Source organism: Adiantum capillus-veneris, chromosome 11 (assembly GCF_014529385.1).
Source record: "Adiantum capillus-veneris isolate H3 chromosome 11, ASM1452938v2, whole genome shotgun sequence".
In the NCBI taxonomy this organism is placed as follows: domain Eukaryota; kingdom Viridiplantae; phylum Streptophyta; class Polypodiopsida; order Polypodiales; family Pteridaceae; genus Adiantum; species Adiantum capillus-veneris.
In genome coordinates, this window is record NC_140941.1 from 56424263 (window position 1) to 56444978 (window position 20716).

Sequence of the window (20716 nt, forward strand, 5' to 3'; positions counted from 1 at the left end):
CTTTTACCTGGCTGCTCTAGCTTGATGGTTTTGAAGGGAACATCATTTGGATTTTTCACATATACACGTCGTGGATCAATGCTCACAACAACGGCCTAACCAGATTCAAGACGTTTGTTAAGTGCTGAAAATCACATCCACTCTTTAGGTCATGAATCAAAATTTACCTGATTTCCATAAACAAGAGAAATTTGCTCTAAGCTGCTTTTTCCAGTCTTTACCTGCAGAAAATCAAGGTCTTAAAACACTTACTAAAGTTGTCTTGTTTGTTAAAGTGAAACTGAAACCAAACTCAAACTACTATAAGGTGAACTTACTCCGGTCTTTCTGAATTCCTCGGCTGCATAAACAGCATCGCTTCCAATGGAGATTTTGTCTGCTCCCGATCTAAAGTATTCTGCTGCTACTTCAAGACTTGAGTAAGACCTAAACAAATTTGGTTGCTGCTGATAAGAAACAATTAAGATTTAAAAAATCACAGAAAAGCAAAGCAATATTATTAAGTAGCTTCAGACCCAAAAAATGGGCCAAGACAGGAAAGGCAGCAGAATTTTGCTCTGGTCTCTATTTCATTGCATGGACTCACCTAGCCTCTTACCTATAACAAATTACAAAAAATTCAGGTTCTTTCATTATGGTGTTTTAACAGTTCTTTTTTATGTAAGATGCCAAGCTCAAGTACACTGGCCACACGATAGACACATCATGACTCATGAACTACAGCTGACAGACATTGAAAGGCGAGCCTAAAACCTAGAAAGGGCTTGATTGTCAGTTGTTAACTATATTTGTCATTAAAAAAACTACAACTCAAATGTAGCTACAAATGCAATGGCTTTCATAAGATGTAAAGTTGTTGTGTGTGAGTTCCATGTTTCCTAACCTGGAGCGAGATTCTCCCAGGGAAATCTGTGTGAAAAACATTTCACTGATATAATTTGTTGTTGTAACAATCAATCAACATTCAACATTTGAACTTTGTCAACATTTGACAGAAAAGGACATGCCTGTGATAAAATTAACAAGGAAATAGAAGCAAAAATAATGCTCACACTCTTTGAGATGCCGATTTTGTGACAATAACAAAGTCTCCTAGAGCAGTACATTGGGCAGTAACCACTAGGGTCCTTTTTTATCGTGATCTTGGTTCACCTGTAGCTGATAGCCCCATCAATAGTGGGAAGCACAAACCTATTCCATATTAGCATCAGCACTTCTTGTGGCTACAACTATGTACCCTTTGCCACGGGCCAAACCTTGGGTGGTTAACCAATCACATGGATGTATTAATGGTCCAATAACGTGTATTTGATGTGTTACAAAACCAAAAGTAGCTTCGCTAACTCCACCAGGATAGCTTTGTCACCTCCAAAACCATGGGGCAGGCACCTCACATTACTATCATCTTAACCCTCGCATATGTAGCACCCACATCTCTCATTTGATCCCTGACTTTGACCTAACACTTGTCCTCATGCCTCTGCTGCTGCAGTCTCCACTGGAGCATTTCTTCATTTTGTACAAAGTGCCCGATGTTCTTCTCGAGAGGAATAAAGAATAAACATCTGAGTATGATGTACCATGCATAGCTCCCAATGAAGCACACTCCTCTCCTTCACCAATCATTTGCTTCCTTGGACCCTCAAAGCAGACAGTTTGAACAGCAATCCAGTTGGCGTTCGCCTCATCAGCTATAAAATTTCTAAACTCAGGTTTAGGGAATCCACATTTACAAACTACATCATTGAGGAGCATCTTCCAAAAATCCACCTTGCAAATATATACTCCACCCTTCACTCACAAGTTGCATTTAATCAGAAACGTGCAGACATGGTGGACCTTCCCCGAACCCTATCCACATTATCAAAATGGACCAGCATATCCTGCGAGCTTCCCCCTCATTGCTACTCACCACAACAAGAACACTCTTTGGACCCTTCGTGGGGTGATGCTTTCCCTCAACTGTCCTAGAAATACAACCCTATGAATAAAGAAATATCTGCATTTGTTCTTTAAGTCAAGTATTGCCTCCTATCCCTTTGATGTCAAACTCTATGCTTATTTTTCAATAGAAGAGTCAAATAAACAAAGAACTCTGCCAACTGGGTATCATGAAATCTCCAATTGATCTCCAGCTTTTTATGTACTAGAAGCTTCTCCACATCTCTTCCAATAATTGCTTGCCTGTCGCAAACTGTTTAATTTTGAATGAGCATGTACTCTTTCATCTACTGTATAAATATTTCCTCTGCTAATCTCCTAATCATATGGGACAATGATGTCCAAGATGCATCGTAAACTGTGTAGTGATTTTGTTTCCTTTTTTTTGCATGCAATAGTAAATTATGGTTGGGTATTAGCTACCTATGTTAGCTACCTATGTTATGATGGCTGGGTATTAGCTACCTATGTTATGATGGCGGCAAGCTGTGCTACCAAAATCTCGTTGAACCAACCCCACAACAAGACAAATCTCTATCATGTCCATAGCTCTGTAATGCATTCAACCGTCTCTTTAGTTCATCTGGCTAGCCAGTAATGAGAACAACATCATCCACTTAAAGCAAGAGGGGTATGGAAAAACTAGAGCTAAAAGTTAAGCCTGAAATTAGAGAGAAAAAATGAAATGTTTCTTTACGTCTGCAAAAGCTCTAAAAGACCTATGAGACCAGAAAATTACATCATGGTCATATGATCCAAATGTCCATCCAATATAGGAACTACAAAGACTAAAATAACACACGCTAAAATGTGAACAACTAAGTGAGCCACTAGAGCCAGCTGGTGGCCTACATACCAAAGCCTAATATCCTCAGTGTGCCCCTATAAGTACCATCATAAGAACTCTCTCATGGGCTGCTGCATCATAGCATCAATCTCCTTCTAAAGAACCTCGAAGGAGCTTCTATGTGCCTCTCAATTATGGCCTGAATGCGGCCATCTTAGATATGTCCGTGATGCGGTCTACAAGAGGCATGAGGGCGTTGAGATCTACTAATCTCTGTAGCTCTATCTAGGAGAGTCCCATGAGCTGAAAACTGACCTGTCCTTGGGTCCTGCTAAGAGCTTCTGCTCTAGAAGAAATCTCTCACTTGCCTTTGTGTAGCACTCCATGATAAAGCATGTCTGTGCCTACGAAGCTCCAACAAGAGCTTATTGTTACATATGCAAATGGAGCCAAAGGATGGATCTAGCCAGCCTCAACAGTTGAGGCAGCCATATGTCCAGGTATTTTGCCGAAGTTTCAATCACAAAGATTCGCACTAGTCTGAGACCCCCACCCTAGATTTGATTCTTCACCCCTCTCTCGTGAAGAATCCTCCATGATTCAGCTCTCCCACTAGTATACATGGAGGTGATATACAACAGAGAGAGTTATTTTCTTTGGATTATGCCAGCACTGTTTTGTCTGTGGCAGAGCAAGGCATATGGCAGCTGGATGCTCTGGGGGGATAGAGCATCTAAAGCATAGACAGCATACAGTGTCTCAAGAGAGACAAACACAGGTATGATATGGTACCGGGCTTGACTAGCGGTCTGTTAATCACAACTTGTAAAATACCTCTAACGCAACACAAGTTGATAATTCACATGGCCGCAATATTCAGTTTGCTTCAAAATGGCATTAAGCTACGGTGCCGAGCTAGAAGCAGCAAGAGTATTATCATTTTCATTCGATCTCTCTTAGAATGTTTCTTTTTCATGGGACCCTTAGTATGACAAGGAAAACATGGATCTTCCTTAGCATAGAGAAGAGTTTCTTTACTAGAGAGATGCCCACCTAGAACTTCTTGCGCAGACCCTTCATCGAGGGTTAGCTTAGGCTTATCCTGATTGGAGGCTTTGACCTCATTACCTTGAGTTCACTGTTCACAAAACTCGTTATCTACCTCCTTGCAAAGAGCAGAGGCATGATTAAATGAAACACCTTTGCACCAAGACCCTTTACATTGGCCTTTTGTCTTGTTTCTTCCAGTGTACTCTTTCTCAGCATAATTGATTAAAAGGAAACCTAATCCATTTCAAGCTCAATTGAGGTTTGTTAACCTTTAATCTTTTTTGGATGATGAAATGATTAGACATTATTGCTCAATTATTTCAATTTGCCAATTAGACTCGTAAACGTGACATACTACAGACTAAAATGGTAGCTTACACTCCATTTTTGTCTTTAAAATCTCGAATGCCACCCCCAACTGTCAGTGGTACAAAAACTTTTTCCGATGTCTGTCGAAGCACCTGAAAATTTTGACATATAATACCACTTAATATTCTTGATAAAGTACACTAAAAATTTAATAGACTATACATTAAACACCTCATTGAGTGCAATCTTTTCACCTCCAACATGGGCATATCACCCAATGGAAAGTCTCTGAAACCAGTAATATTAAGAAATGCCACCTGTCCAAAAGAACATAGTAAGAAGTGAAAATTGTTAAATTTCTATTACATGAATAAGAGGTCATGCAACAAATGAAGCTTTGTTTTAAGCACGCTGTGCACATTCACTTGTCGGAAATAACAATAAAAACGAGGATTCAAAAGCACAGCAAGATGAGAAAAAAAAAAGGCAAATGAAAAAGACAATAGGAAAGTGTGCATGCAAGCATATTGCCGAAAGCATCCTGATGGGTAGATTCCTAATCATCAAGATGCTTCAGCTCATTGAACACTTCATGTATCTACCAAGGGCATATCAAGAAAAAAACCATGGTGTACAGCTAAAAACATCCGTCTTACCTCATCAGCTCCATCTTGATAATATCGACCTGCGAGGTCCACAGGCTTGCCCAAGTTGCGGACCTGTCACACAGCAAACTAATGTGTAAAAATACTGGCAGTTATGCAAGATGCAAGCAGATCAGATGCCTTTGCTCAAAAAAAAAGGAGGACAGATGCAGTGCCAGCTTAATGCTTACTTCAATATTCATAATCAAAAATTCAGGGAAGACATAGTCACGATAGTGTCCAAGTTTTGTGACCTTAGAGACAGAGAGCAAGATGAGGAACTTATCAGCAGGAGAAAAGGGGGGAGGAATCATCCTACATTGCTAAGCATTATCAATTTCTCTTTTGGAAGGGGACCAACACCACGGTGATTCTATTGTGTTTTAAGCATGCCAAACTCCCTTGAGATTCATGGTAAAGAAATTATTCTGAATTTGACACAAAGAACCCTCTTGGCTCAAATAATATGATGTCCTGACATAACTGCATGTACGTGCAATAAGAAAAGCCTATTTTAAAAAAGGTTACGCTAAAAATTCAAAGCTCATGCGTCACGAGCTCGCTGCTGCTGCGCATCCCCCTCGCCTGCCTTCGCCACCGCCATAGCTTCCACTCCCTCCCCCCAGCTTGCGCACGCTTCCCCCTGCTTGTCCCCCCCCCCCCCCCCCCCCCCCCCCCCCCCCCCCCCCGCCCGGTTTTTGCTCTTGCTCGTCGTCCCCTCCTGCAGTTTCTGCGGTCACGCTTGTCGTGCTTGACTTCAGTGGATTATGCCCGTTCTCGCCTTTCTTTGCAATAGCAAACACAGATGGAGGCTCGTGATCCATCCCAGAGGGACTCACATGAAGTCCCCACGTCTGACCCCGCCGAGCCCACCATCCGACTTGCTCAATCGCCAACAGAGCAAGCGAGCCTTGCAGCAAAGGTGGAGCCCCTCCAGGCCACCTCTATTGTCTGCACACAATCATTGGCAATCAACCCAGCAGAGGCAAGGTGCGCGACCTCCTACAGGCCCGTCTCCTAGCAGAGGTGGGAAAGATCATCGACATATAGCTTCTCGGGTGAGGACACTACCAAATCGAGTTTGAGACTCCCAAGATGGCTGCCAAAGTCATCTCGATGAGCCCGTTGGCCATCCGAGCGGTCAGGGTTCATTTCTGACAGTGGCACCATGGTTTTGACCAAGCTTCCGATGTTCTTGTCAAGGAAGCAGATCTGCCATCTCGGTCTGCTTCCCTAGCCTGAGGAGAGAGTACCTCCCGCTTCTTTCCAGGATTGGTTCCGAGATCGGGACAGTCTTTGAGACCCCGCGCACGACAGCTTCAATTGCTGCCAAGGCTGCAGGTATTCCTACAATACGCGTTCTGGTACAAGACACTCGTGCTCTTCCGAAGGTGGTTCTTCTACCTCGGGTGAGTGGTGGGCGGCTATGCCAGAGGGTAGAGTATTCGGGACTCCCGAACCATTGCTTCATTTGCAGGCAGATGGGCCACTTGGCAAAGGCCTATCCTCTCAGGAGATCTCGACCCGCAGTGCAGGCTCAACTCCCAGGACTGAACATGCACAACAGACAGGTAACCAGGACACACAAGCTAGCACTTCAACAGAGGCTAGTGACCAGCCAGCTCCCGCTCCCCTCCTTTCCCCCGTTGGGCCCTCACCTTCATCACCCGACCCATCCTACACTCCTCCGACACAGGGGACTGGACACTCATCCGTAGCTCGACGCTCTCTTTGTAGTGCTTTCCCTACGAGCCGAATGGCTCAGGAGGGACAACCCTACCTGAGGACGCCACTTTTGGTGTAGGTCTCTCCTTTTGTGGCAGTCTCCTGTGGGCCGACCAGTTTTGCCATTGGCCGACGGTGGGAGTTCTTTGACTACAATTTCGCCTGATTCCTTGGCGACCCATCTCTCAACCTTGAGGCAGCTTGTTTCCGAGATCATGTTCTCTTTCTAGTTGCCAGAGGCACCGAGGCTTTGGATACAGCGGTAGGACTTTTCTTTTTGTGTGTGACAGGGATCGAGGGGACCTTGCACACAAGTCTTGACTGGCTCCAGGTCCAACTTTAGAGTTCTCACACCACACAAGGATCCTGGGGGTGACAAATTCAATAAACACTTTGGTCTCTAGCCAAGTTCAGTGTGACGCCACCGAATGCAGCAAGATGTAGGCACATTGTGGTTCACTTTTTTGCCGACACTCAAAGGCCCCTTTGCTATGTATATGTACATGAGGATTCCTGGACAAAGGATGTCTCCCTACGGACTGCACGCTCTGCTTGGGCCTAGGTGGGACAATCACTTTAGACACGCCGATCTAGAGGTCGCTCGAATGCGGATTATTCCCCATCCAAGTCGTGGCCTCGAAGATAGCGAGGTTGGCTGTTATTACTGCAACATCGGTCTTTTCTCACTGATCCCATGAGGATTGTCGCATGGAATCTGCGAGGTTTAGGTGGGTCCCAATTTCAGCGTCATAGGGTCGCTTACATCAGGAGCTTCAGAGATGATGACTTGCGGACTCATGGCAGCAGTCCATTGTGGGCAAAGGTATTATTGTGCCAAGCAGGGCCCAATGGATTACTATGCAGGTTAATGGTTGCCTCATGGGCTTCCTGAACATCTATGAGCCCCAACCTGGCAAGTGCACGAGCTAAGTTTTGGTCGTATATTTTGGAGTCTCCGCCTCATGCAGAGCAGTGGTGTGTTGGGGGGAACTTCAACATGTTGGAGGACCCCTCAGATAGGATTGGAGGCAGCCATGCTATTGTGCATGGGGCTGAGTTGTTAGCTTGGGAGCGCTTATGTATGATCTTGAGGATTTCAGATGTTTGGTAGCATGCACGCGTTGTGGGGCCCCGAGAAAGCTTATCCTTCTCTCGCTTTGATCGCAGAGTAGGGGAGTCAATCTATCTCAAAAAGATTGCTTCTATGCCAGTGACCACATCTGTGACATGGGAGGATCTGTTTGCATTTTGGCACGGACTACCTTTTCAAATCATATGCCAGTGATTCCTACAGTGACAAACAGACAGAGGAGTGGGAGTGCGATGCTGCGCATCCCTGAGAGGATTCTACTGGATACAGAGCTCAGAGAGTTTGGGCACTCATGGCACCCTTGCTAGTAGAGTGGCCATTGCACTTGCTGAGCTTAGTCGCTTCTTCCTCTAGGAGTCTACGACTTGCTTGGCTGCACCCAAGGAGGAGGAGAAGCGTCTCAGACGGGGCATAGCTTCCTTACAGCGGATGCACGAGTGCCACCCTGACAATCCTTGGTTGGAGGAGCAGATGCAGTAGGCTCAACAGGAGCTGACCACCATTGAAGACGAAATAATGAGTTTGCCTTTCATCAAAAGGTATCTTAGTGGACCCAGGTGGGCGACAGAGTTATTGGTGAGGAGACTGTGGGGCCTTGCATGCACGCACCGCTGTTAGTTAGTTGAGAAGACCTGGTGGGTCAGTGCTTCAAAGCGTGAGGATATGTGTGCAGTTGCTATTGATTTTTACCGTGAGTTGCTCTCAGTTGAGCCACAGTCAGATGCCATGATGCATGCACAAAGCAGGTTTGGGCACAGATGCCTTGCCTACTTACTGAGGAGATGCGTCAGAGACTAAGGATGCTTGTCAAGCTAGCGGAACTCCACGAGGCCCTCAGAGCACTCCCTCGAGGTAGCTGCCCAAGGGAGGATGGTTTGACTCCCAGCTTCTTCTTGGAGTACTAGCCCTTGGAGTTGCTTGGTTCGGATCTTTGTAGCCCTTACCAGCACATTTTGCACACTGGGGAGATGCCTGACAGCATGAGTGAGGGTCTGATTTACCTTATCTCCAAGGAGGGAGGCTCCTTGGACGAGATTAGAAAATGGCAGCACATCACCATTCTCAAATCAGTCTACAAAGGCTCCGAGTTTGAGGATTCAGCCGCTACTTGAGAGCATTATACATGAGACCTAGAGCTTTGTCAAGGAGCGCAGTATCCTTGACAACATCTTCAACTTTTGAGAGGCATCTGCCCTGGCACGTCCTCGAGGAGAGGATCTTGTGATACTCCTCCATTTTGAGAAGGGTTACGACAGAGTTGACTTTGACTCGGATTTCTTGGAGGGCACTATGCACAAGATGGGGTTTTCAGACCCTTGGATTAGAGGAGTGTCAGCTCTCTACAGATGTGCGCATAGTCCGGTTGTTACGTCCCCAAACATCAGGATGGGCGCCCATCTTGATGTCCATTGTCGGGGGATGTAACACTAGTGCTCTTGGCAGGGGAAAGAGGGGAACGCTTCATGCTCACGCGTTCGGTTCGACAGGGTTGCCCTCTTGCCCCCTTCCTTTTTCTCTTCTATGCTAAGGCAAAGAGTTTGCACGGTTTTGAGCTTCCTATTAGGGGAGACCAGTTGCTTGACGCTGAGTTTACTGACGACTCAGGCATGTACTTGGAGGGCCACGAGGCCAATCTGGCTACTATGTGGTACATCACGTCTTGCTGGATCTTTTCGAACTCTTTCATCAACCAGTTGGAGAGGCTGATCAAAAACTTTTTGTGGTCAGGGCACGGCACCCAGTCAGCTCGGGGCCAAAGTGTACTGGCAAGTCATCACTTTAATATGTTCTCAGGGAGGGCTGGGGATCATTGACCCAGCATGGCAGAGCAGAGCCCTCCTTGGGAAGCTTGTGATAAGAGCACTTCTTCCAGGGGAGGAGCCCTTGAAGGAGCTCTGGCTACACCGGATTCGTGTGCCCAAGTCCCTCATATGGGCGACCCTTGGAGTCCGTCCATCAGGTGGATTTTTACAGAGATGTTGCGAGTTGGCCTGGGCATGAATTGGGAGGACCGCTTTGCTGCGAGCCTGCTTAGGTCCTCGGAGCAGCTACGGAGTGGCCTAGAGCAGCACCAGCCCACTTGCATTGAGGAGCGCTTAAGGCAGCCTCTTGTTTGGAACCCCATGATTAGCACACAGAGAGGCCACTTGGTTGGTAGCAGGCCTCACCTTTCTTGGGGTCCCATGGCAGAGGGTCTAACCCGCACTCTTGGCGACTGGCTACAGTTTTCAGGCCTCCTCGAGGAGATTAAGAGCATACATGATACAGCTACAAGGTATGAGGGGGGTGCCGAGCATGTGGTACGATATTACAGAGGCTATACCTGCTGAGTGGCATACCCCTCTTGAGGCAGCAGCTCCCAGATGGATGGGGGCCTTCACGTGTCTGGAGGTCCTCATTGCAGTTAGGGCTTGCTCGGAGTCAATACCCTGCATGTTTTTCGAGGTTCAGGGAGAGGGTTGTTTTCACAAAGTCTCAATAGAGGCACCACAATTTGAAGAGTGCTGCTTTCAGAGGATCTGAGTTGTGGGCATCTATGGGGGACTTGTGTCATAGATACTAACCCTGCAGATCCACTGGCGGCTTTTGGCTTGGGAGAGCTGCTCTATGGTACGAGCGCAGAGGGAGTTGGGAGAGTGGTTCTGGCGAGATCCTTTCTCTTCAGCCACATAGTGGCAGCACGGAGCGAGACTTGCCCAGTTGCAGCACTTCACTGGCAAGAATAGGGTCTCACAGCCGAGTCCTTGTAAGGTTTCTGGGAGCGGTTGTGGGACAGCCAGCATGCAGCTGAGGAGAGTTACCATGTTTCAGTGGCTTGTTGCGCATAGGGCTATAGCAGTTGGGAGTTGGTTGGTACACAGCGACTTCTCGGCAACATGTACATCCTGTGGCCACCCTCTCGAGAGTGAGCGTCACTATTTGTGGGACTGCCCCATGTCACAGCAAGTTTGGCTTCGGATTCTTCGGCCGATGCCAGCCCTTTCCACAGCCCGACAGTACACTTGGGGTGCTGCAGCCTGGTCCACTCTCTCTGGCTCAGCGCTCCGCTTTGAGATGGCTTCCACCAGCAGGATGATAGTGATTCAGGGGGTCGTCCTACCCTTCAGCTTGATAGAGAGCTCATCTCCCAGGAGTGTGCAATGATAGAAAGTGGTGTTGGGAACTCAACTGCGGCCTGACACTCTGGTTCATCTGGTGGGCCCGCTGCTTTCGCATCTTCGAGGCTCACCCTCTCCCATCGGAAGAGACCGATTCATACACTCGGGTCAGTTTGAGAGACTTCAGGGCAGCTCTGAGCGCATGCGGGAGCCGAGAGGCTTTCTTGCGACTATGGCACCTAGGGCCTTTCTTCATCATGGTCCAGGGTGTGCCTAGATGGCACTACCGGCCACCAGTGTGGCTATTTCCTCCTCCCATCTCGTGATCTAGCCCGCATTGTACATACTTTGTTTTTTCACTGGGAATTTAAACTAACTGAGCAGATTATGACAAAAATTTCAATAAGAATGCTCATCTTGAATTGTTTGTGTATTTCACAGCAAACTCACGAGACCAATGGACCCCCTTGACATTGATAAGTCAATTGTTCATCTAACATCTCTCAAAAAGCCAGTCGTCCCTTGCAAGAATCAAAATGTTGTTAAAAAGTCATATCCGCTTTCCCTTGAGCAAAATTAATGGACGCATAATTGCTTAGCCCAGTTAAACTTGTAATCTAGCAAGGCATAAGAGTTACAGATGAATCCAATAAAATGGCAACGTCGTTTTTGGGGAATAAAAAGACTCAATGAATGGATTCATGAGTCTATGAGACAAGGGGAAACATGCTACAAACCTCTCGTCCATCAGTCTGTTCCCGCACATCATATTGGTCGCCCTTCGTAACGACTAAATCTCCTCGATCATTTGACCTCACATCCAAACAAGCAATAACCTGTCAAAAACTTATGCTTGAGACCCCAAGCTTCCAAGAAATGGTAGGTATCAGATGATGTTTCTTTTTACAAACCCTCTTGGCTAATGTTGAGTGCTCCCCAGGTTTTTTGAGCACCTCTTCTTTCTCCTACATAAGACAAAAAACCTACAGGTTTATGGCTGAGAATATGCGAGGTATTAAAGAGGAGATCAACATCAATGGAGGAAAAGACAATGGAAGACTAATGCAGAAACGCTTTGAAGAACACAAGAAACACTTCAGTAAGGACAACACACTCAGCAGGAGAAAAAAACAAAACAGAAACATGGACAAAACATATCAACCATATCATCTACATAAGTATCTTGAAAGACAACTATCAAATTCTTCAATTCTTGAACTGCATCTAAAATCCTGCATCCCATTTCCATTTCCATTGGGACACTATTAAATGCAAAAATCTTGTTTGTGGCATTTCCTGTGAGAAGAGCTTAAAAGCAAAATACGCTGCTCTGGCCAATACAATCTGACGCATGCTGAAGTCCATCAAAATGTTGCCATCAAGTCAAGAGCACCGCACCCCGCAAAGAGTAGCTACTTTGAACTAGACAACGAGCTCAATTTTGTTGAGATAACCGGTTGAAAAAATCTGAGTTAATAACCACATCCTGCTCATTTGATTGATTTTAGATTACCTAACCATAATTTCTAGCCATGACAAAGACATTCTACCTGTCTTTACACAACCTCTCAAGCACCTCCTCACATACAAACAACCTACTCTAGGCTAGCATTGAATGGCCTTTAATCAACCCCACTAGGGTACATATCTGTTTAGTCTGCATAAGTGCATGCTCTTTGGAAGAGGATGTGCCCAGTAGATTAAAAGGCACTAAGGAAGCCGTCAGCCCAATAATGAGCGAAGATAAGACTCTCTAATCTTCACCACAAATAGGGTAGACATACTACTATCAAAGATTTTCTTAAATACTCCTACTTTACCTCTTTTGCTCTTACCAAGAGAGTCTAGCTCGCCTCTTTGAGATAACAACTACACATTGGACAGCATCTTGTAGTTGCAAGGCTATCCGAGTTTTACCAAAACACCGAGCGAACTATTATGAGCAAACAAGATACCAAGCGAGCCATACATCTAGTTAAGGAAAAGATTGATTAAAAAACGTGATTTTTCCACTTGTTTACGAAAGAAAGATGGTGTATATAACACAATTTTAATTTAGCTCATATTGCCATTGAAGAGATCATGTGAGATCATGACATGAAACCCTATCATCAAGCTTGCTTTGGGGAGAGTAGACACTACTCGTACTAACTAATGTGCATGTTGACATTGAAGAGATTCTCTTGCATAATGACTTATAAGCAGACGTATGGATATTTACTTTTAAGACGTATGTAAAACAGCCCACTGTGTAGCAAACCAGCCAGCCCCCCGCCACTGTATGGCCACATAGCTCTCTCTCTTTCTCCCCCATCGACCATGGCGACCCCCCCTCCATCCGCAACAAAAGTTGGCAGGGGGCTCATGACGACCCCCCTCGCCCAGTACCGCCGCCGTAACAAAGTCTCAGAGGAGCTACTTGCCTCAATCCGCCCGGAAACGGAAGGGATGCTCCAAGCGGAGATCCTGCAGGCCACCGGAGTGATGCACCAATACATCACTGATTTGCGAAAGGAGAATGAAGCTCTTAGGATTGAGCTTGGGGAGACCAAGAAGGAGATAGAGCTTCTACGAGCCTCGATCATTGTGGCCCGGGAAGATGGAGAGATCTCACACGTGGAGACTATTAAAGAAGACTTGAAGGAGCTGCACACCGAGATGGAGGCTACCCAGGGGAAATGGGTGGAGGTGGTCCGCAAGACCATCAAGCAAGAGGTCAAGGAGGATGCCGTACGTGAGGAGCACATCAGAGTCTAGGACACCCTGAACGAGGAAAGGTTGAGGCAGGCTCGACACCTCAACATCCGTGTGACCGGCTTGGTAGAGGGACCTTCACCAGAGAGAGATGCCGAGGAGCTGTGCAAACGGCTTGGCTTTGGAGAGACCATGCCCTTCACCCGTGCATGGAGAGCAGGACGGGACTCCTCGAGAGCACGGGCTTTGGTGCTGCAGATGCGGTCCCCGCAGGAGAGAGTCGCTTTCTTTCGAAAGCGAGTCCTGATCCGCACGCTTCCAGGCAGCCCCATCTACATCGACGAGGATCTGACGAGGATGCAAGTCGAGCACCGCCGTACCTGCATGCCTCAGATATTACACGCGAGGAGAGAGGGCCGAAAGGCCTTCTACAGAGATGGTCGTATTTTCGTGGATGGGCGCCCCATGAAATAGGGGCACACGGCCTATGGGACGCCGTTGCGACCGGAGATACTTCTCAGAGGAGCAGTGTGGAACTGCAATGGGTCATTGTGGACTCGCCCCGACAGACTGGAGGAGCTTATAGAGGACCACGACTTCATTTGCATCACTGAGACCCATGAGAGCCCTGAAAGGGGGCTACCAACCATTGCAAGCTTCAGATGGGAGTCAGTCTTTCGAGCTACCACTCGCCGCGGCACTTCATGAGGATCCGGTGGGGTGGCCATATTATTTCGCCGTTCCATCAGCAGTCATATACAGATTGTGAGCCGAGATGAAGAGGCGCGTTTTCTATGGATACGCCTGGAGATAGACCACGAGCATTGGGTCTATATCGCCATTTGCTACTTTCCACCACGAGGCTCCTCATATGCGAGCACTGATGGGCATGCACGGGAGGGGGATTCCCCTTATACACCACTCTCAAATGATATACTCCGCTACTCAGCACTCGGAGAGGTCTTCCTTATGGGAGACTTCAACGGGCGCACCCAGACCAGGCAGCGTGAACTCTATGATATGGACCACCCAGAGATTATGAGCAGTTTAGACCCAGAGGAGATGGGGATTAGCAGATTGTCAACAGACTCAGGGCAGGATACCGTACCCGGCAGTCACCTATTAGAGCTTGGTAGCCGACATCATCTCGTTATTTATAACGGGATGCAGAGGTGGCCAGATTCGAGCGGGCTCACTTGCTTCCCTCACGGGGGGGGAGAGAGTACTCTCGACTACATTCTTGGGAGTCTTCTGGGGGCCCAGATTCTCCGATCTTTCAGTGTCGGGAGACGTCCTATCGGCGCAGACCACACTTTCCTCACTTTCACACTCACCTCCCATTTGTCACACACACCCACCCCACTCACACAGCCACATACCACTATTCATTTTACACACGAGCTCTCTCATGTCTATGCACACCATCTCCGCACACATCTCCTATCTCTCGACCCACATGCCCCCCTAGAATCACTCACATCAGATCTTACCTCCAAGATTCACACATCTACCATTCAGAGCTTCCCTCACCACACACGCACACATGCACCCCGCACAGGTTCCATGCCACGGAACAACTGGTATGACGATGATTGCAGAGCATTACGACGTCAGCCCACAAAGGATGAGGCCCGCGGGGTACTCACACACCGCCAGGCTTAGCGCCAGATGCAGTCTCTCACCCTCCGTAAAAAGCGGGAATGGGAGGAGCAGCAGTACTGGGACCTATATCACTTGCTCATGAGCCGAGATAGTGCAGAGGCATGGCGCCGCATCCGCGAGCGCAGGCCACCGACATCGATCGAGGACCCGGACACATGGTACCGCTATGCAGAGGACCTTTACCAGATACCAGGATAGCCACCGATACCCCTGCCACAGGGACCACACCCCACCACTTCGTCCTTCTTCACATCAGAGATGGTAGCTCGAGCCATCCGGCATCTACAGCATGGTAGAGCTCGAGACCAGACCGAGCTACAGGCCGAGCATCTGATTTATGGGAGAGAGACCTTGGCACCTTTCATAGCTCATCTCTTTAACCGCGCACTTGTGGAGGGATTTCCAAACTCGTGGACACATCACATCATTGTACCTATACACAAGTCTGGAGACACCATGGATCCCAACACATACAGGACTATTATGATTGGCCACATGTTGGCCAAGCTCTATGGCGTGGTTTTAGAGGAGGAGCTTAGCACCAGAGCAGAGGCAGCAAGCATCCGAGCTGCAGGCAACAGGCATCCGAGCTACACGACAGGCTGGGTTCCGCCGCACACTCTACCATCAATCATATCTTCACGCTACGCTGCTTGATTGACCAGGCACGAGTGAGGAAGAGGAGGCTTTACTGTTGCTTTGTGGACTTCCGCAAAGCATTTGATACGGTGCCACGTGAGCGACTCTTCAGGCGACTATTCTCACTTGGGCTTGAGGAGGACATGATATGGGGCATATATACACTTTATGAGCAGGTATGTGGGCAAGTACGATGTCCAGGAGGCACTACAGAGACCTTGTTTAGCACCATTGGTGTGAAACAAGGATGTCCACTCTCCCCTGCACTCTTTGGGCTCTACATTGATGAGATAGTGGATTTTATTCAGCATAGAGGAGGTGATGGGGTGGAGATGGGTGGCACCACAGTCCATATACTATTATATGCCGATGATATTGTACTCATATCAGAGTCAGCAGAGGGGCTGCGTCAGCATCTACTTGGGCTTGATGACTTTTGTGCGCAGCGAGGGCTCTCAGTGAACCTTGGGAAAACCAAGGTTCTCATCTTTCATACATTAGCACGGATCAGACGAGAGAGCTCTTTCACAGCAGCAGGGGGCAGTATCGAGGTTGTAGGCTCATATGTCTACTTGGGGGTGACTTTTACCGCAACATCAGGGGCCTTTTCCATGACACAGGCAGCCAGAGACAGGCTGACCAGGGGGTACTCCGCACTCGCACAGATGGAGAGACAGTGCCACCAGGCACACTTTCAGGAGCCCCATACGAAGGGGTGGTTTTTTGACACTTTGGTTACACCGGCTCTTATGTATGGGGCAGCCATATGGGGACCTGGCTTGGCAGACTCGATCTGGCCTTTGATAGAGCGCCCACAGGTACTAACGATCTCCAGGATGATCCGCAGCAAGCCGTCCGTTCCACATGATATAGTCAGAGCAGAGCTAGCAGTCCCACCTATGCTAGTAGAGGCACTGTTTCAGACGGTTTGCTTGTTACATAGATTACAGAGTATGGATAGGGACCGCATTGCCTATCGAGCACTACAGGCATCACAGTCTATGGCACTGGCGGCAGATGCCTCTTCTTGGTATGCACAGACCAACGAGTGGTTCACTAGACATGGGCTTGATATAGATCGACTACCACCACCACTCCAGTATGACATCCATGCACCTACTTATACTCTCACTCACCAGGAGAGGAATAGGATCATCAGGCAGGAGATTTCGCATATTTACATTGAGAGGACATGGATCAGCCCCAGGCAGCCACTACCGACGAAAATGCTCCACTACCATGAGCATTTTCTCCAGATATCAGATCAGGGCTTCATAGAAACCCCTCAGTATATGCAGCAGTACATGCCACATCACCTACGGGTAGCCATCGGCCAGCTCCGAGTCTCATCACACCAGCTTGAGATTGAGCGGGGCAGAGCCAGAGGCATACTACGAGAGAACCGGACTTGCCCAGTGTGTCAGACAGAGGTGGAGACGGAGGAGCACTTCATGCTACAATGCCCAGCTTACTCAGAGCTTAGACAAAGATTTGGGATTGAGGGCACTCTCCAGACATGCATGAGGAGGAGAGACCAGACTCATGTGGGCCATTTCATCACAGGAGCACTCCACATACGTGAGGAGTCTACACGATCACGACCACATGACATTGGAGGTGTTCAGTAGACGATCACTCAGTTTTTCCAGAGAATGACTTCAAGGGATCCCACACCGCCGACAACGACTGGGCTGACACTCCAACAGGCAGAGGCACAGTGAGCACGACGCCGACCTCGGGAGTCAGGATACCGACGGCCCCGTCTATACCAGCAAGATATACTGAGGATCCGTACACTTCATGATCAGCAGCGGGAGAGGGCCCGCTCCACCACACATTGGAGCACCCACTTACATTGGGTTTTTCAGCCCCTCCCGCCCATGTACCACTTTTTATACCCATCACCCATTACACACTACTAGCCAGCTCTGATACGGTTATGCCCTCACACTTTTACTTTCACTCAACACGAGGTAGTCATTTTCTGTTGTGACAGAGCTACATCCACAGCCATATCTTCATATGGTCAGTATCTGCGGTGCCAAAGCCATATATACCCATACCACCACACATTACCATCATACCACCACACTGCACATCCTGGTTCTAGATTAGCTTTCATTTCAGCATTTTATTTTCAGTATTTTCTTTTCCGGACACCCGGACTACCACTAGATGTACATTGATTTGTCTCATAGGCCGACTTCGGTCTTTAGAAGACGTCAATAAAGCTTTCTTTCTTTCTTTCTTTCTCTCTCTCTCTCTCAAATTGTCATGTATAGAAATATTCAATGAATTACTTTGCTGAAATATAAATATTTTAGGAGGGGATTATATCATTTTTAAGTCGAACATCTCTTACTTGGGTGATATATGAGGCACATGGATGCTTCATTTTAAGTAAAAATTCTTTGGTTTTTAGCTTGGAGTTATGTTTTCTATACTTGTTCTTTCAATAATTTCATGTAACACTATCAAGACAGTGTAGTCTATTGGTGCTTGTAATATCCTATTGTTTGTAGAAATCAAGAATACATAGCTTCTAAAAGTAATTCATCTTTGATCTTTTGGGCACATTGTAGGAATCTTGTGGTCAATAGCAATTTTGTGATGGAACTACTTGTTAACATTTTTGTAGCAATAACATATTCTCTCATCTCTCCGGATGTTTTAATCATACTTTGTGTGATTGTCTTTATTTCTTTATGATGGTACAATATCAAAGTGTTGGTCATCTTTGCTCGAAACTCTACTTTGCTCGCTTTTTTCGCTCCAGCAATGGAAATGCTCGGCTCTCCCAGACACACAAATCATAAAATGTGCATAACCGCATAAAAAACAGCCAAACACTTTTTGTTGGAATCTTATCCATGATCCATGTCAGCAGAAGCCATTCCATAGTCCAAAGTTCTTCAGACAGCAATTGAGCAACTCCAACAGAAAAATCAAATAATTAGACATTGCAAAAAATTCAAAATCAAGCTAGATGTCACAATCATGCAATCGCTTCCTGAGATTACCTCCATCGCAGATAACCCATCGCCATATAAAAACCTTTGCACTAAACCAAGCCCCACAACTGCATATCCAAAACTATAAATCAGGATATATGAAAACAGACATTACAATTAAGCATGTTTGTATGACATGGGGCCACAGTAATGTAGAACATAATACCTTAAAAACTTGGCTAGAAGCAATTCACCAGAAAAACTCCGCATCATTTCACTTTAACATGAGTGTTAGAAAAAATATGTTACACGTTCTACGTACATGTGACCTTGTTATCAAGCAAGCAGGCATGAGGCATGCACATGCAAACGCATGTCAGTATAATCAGAGAGAACTATAGTAGGAAAGAAAGTTTCCTTGGGAAGGCAAAAAATGACCCATGAGACCAAAAACCACAACAAGAATTGTAAAATGGGTGTTGTGTATTTGAAGATGTAATATGTAATAGTGAAAGCTGTGAATGTACAGCCTAGGAATGATGTGTGACAAACATCGTGTGTGTGGGGGCGTGTGCACGCTACATGCACGCAACATAGATGCAAAGTGGGGACCAGGGAGATGGATCATGACAGGAATCAAAACCCTTTACTTCCTCCAAAGATAGTTATAGAACAGCCATTAGCTTTGACACTATGCATTACTGGTAAAGCAACCAATGGTTGGAAAAACTGTACATTAATCAACAAAAACAGCAAGGGGAAAAATACTGAGCTGTAATGAGCTGTACTCAATAGCACCCAGTTGGATGAAAGTAAAGCCTTCGAGAGCCAAACCAAAGTAAACAACCACCTGTGTTACAGAGGCCGATGCGTTGTTATCATAGGTTATTGAATTTTCTGCCATTTGTACGAAGTCGACTGCGTATTTCTGATTCCCTTCCAATAAGTGTTGATATGGAGGCTTGATTTTATGGAATGCGCAATCAACAGAAGTTGCTTCGAAGTCTTTAATACTAGCTTGTGTGTGTATATGTGTGGAGTAAAGCAAATTAGATTAATGCTACTTCTTACTGCCAACCTAATGACGTAAGGGCTCGTTTAAAGGAATCGGCTATGACACAGAACTGAAAGAGTTGCACAGTGCTTGAGCAAGCAACATTACGATGATAGTGCATGTGTGTAGGGGTAAAGTAAGCACTGTTTGACTTTGCCTTCTAAGGGTTTAAATAGCGTTATTGCACGCTTGTGTGTGTGTGTGTGTGTGTGTGTGTGTGTGTGTGTGTGTGTGTGTGTGTGTGTGTACTCAATAGAGAGAGAGAAAAAGCAGAAACATGAAGGGCTCACTGCGAACCTGCTCGCTGCTGCTGCCTGCGCACACCCCCCCCCCCCCCCCCCATCGCTGAATCTCTCGCCCTCACGCAGCCTTTTCCACCCCCACCTCCTGCGCGCTATGCCCTGTGCGTAATCCCCCGCCCAACACCTGCACGTTGCCCCTCCTCCCTGCCCGCACACTGCTCACTGCCGCCCCCTGCCCCCCGTTTCGCTTCATTGCCCACTGCCCACTGGCCGCCCTCCTCCCCCCCTCCCGCCATACACCTCCGTTGTGGTGGGCTGCTTGCAGCCTATCAGTGACGGTTTCGACACACTTGCCCTTGCCTCGACAGCAGCAGACACAGAATGGCGGCCTCAGCTCCACCACAAAGGGACTCCTCAGAAGGCCCCGCCGCCCCTCACCCGACCCCGCGGAGCCGACCGTTCGACTTGCACTTTCGCCAGAAGAGCAAGCGGGCTTGATGGCCAAGGTAGAACGCTTGCAAGCCTCCTCGGTTATCTACAAGATTATTGGCACTTGATCCAGCCGAGGCGAGGTTCGGGACTTACTTCAGGCCCGACTCCTCTTTGACATGGGCAAGATCACCGATGTCCAGATCCTCGGGAGAGGGTATTATCAAACAGAGTTCGAGTCTCAAGAGAGATGATGTCACAAACTGGTGACGTGGCAGCCCAGTACACACACACACACCCTCTCTGGGCATGGATCAATCCCTGGCGGGCAGAACTGATGACGTGGCTGCCCTCTACGGATCTGGGAAATGCGGAAAACTGCTGACATGGCCTGCTGTACA

At 47.3% G+C, this 20716-nt stretch overlaps 2 protein-coding genes across 3 annotated transcripts in view; one reads left to right on the top strand and one right to left on the bottom strand.

Annotated features, from left to right (window-relative positions):
• The window catches only part of AT-HF (HIS HF), a 110798-nt gene that overhangs the window by 2563 nt on the left and 87519 nt on the right, over positions 1-20716 (bottom strand). The window contains exons 7-15 of one of the 2 annotated variants that reach the window (XM_086523121.1): positions 18660-18718; positions 11556-11609; positions 11382-11480; positions 4744-4806; positions 4342-4404; positions 4157-4239; positions 318-426; positions 168-221; positions 8-95 (exon numbers count right to left, since the gene is read on the bottom strand). In XM_086523121.1, the coding sequence (XP_086379247.1) occupies positions 8-95; positions 168-221; positions 318-426; positions 4157-4239; positions 4342-4404; positions 4744-4806; positions 11382-11480; positions 11556-11609; positions 18660-18718 (672 nt within the window). The remainder of the gene's footprint in view (positions 1-7; positions 96-167; positions 222-317; positions 427-4156; positions 4240-4341; positions 4405-4743; positions 4807-11381; positions 11481-11555; positions 11610-18659; positions 18719-20716) is intronic. The other variant, XM_086523122.1, reaches the window with a different exon arrangement.
• LOC147447273 (uncharacterized) lies at positions 13818-18507 on the top strand. Its single transcript, XM_086523123.1, has one exon. It carries the CDS (start codon positions 15783-15785, stop codon positions 17265-17267), a length of 1485 nt encoding a protein of 494 aa, XP_086379249.1. The 5' UTR covers positions 13818-15782; the 3' UTR covers positions 17268-18507.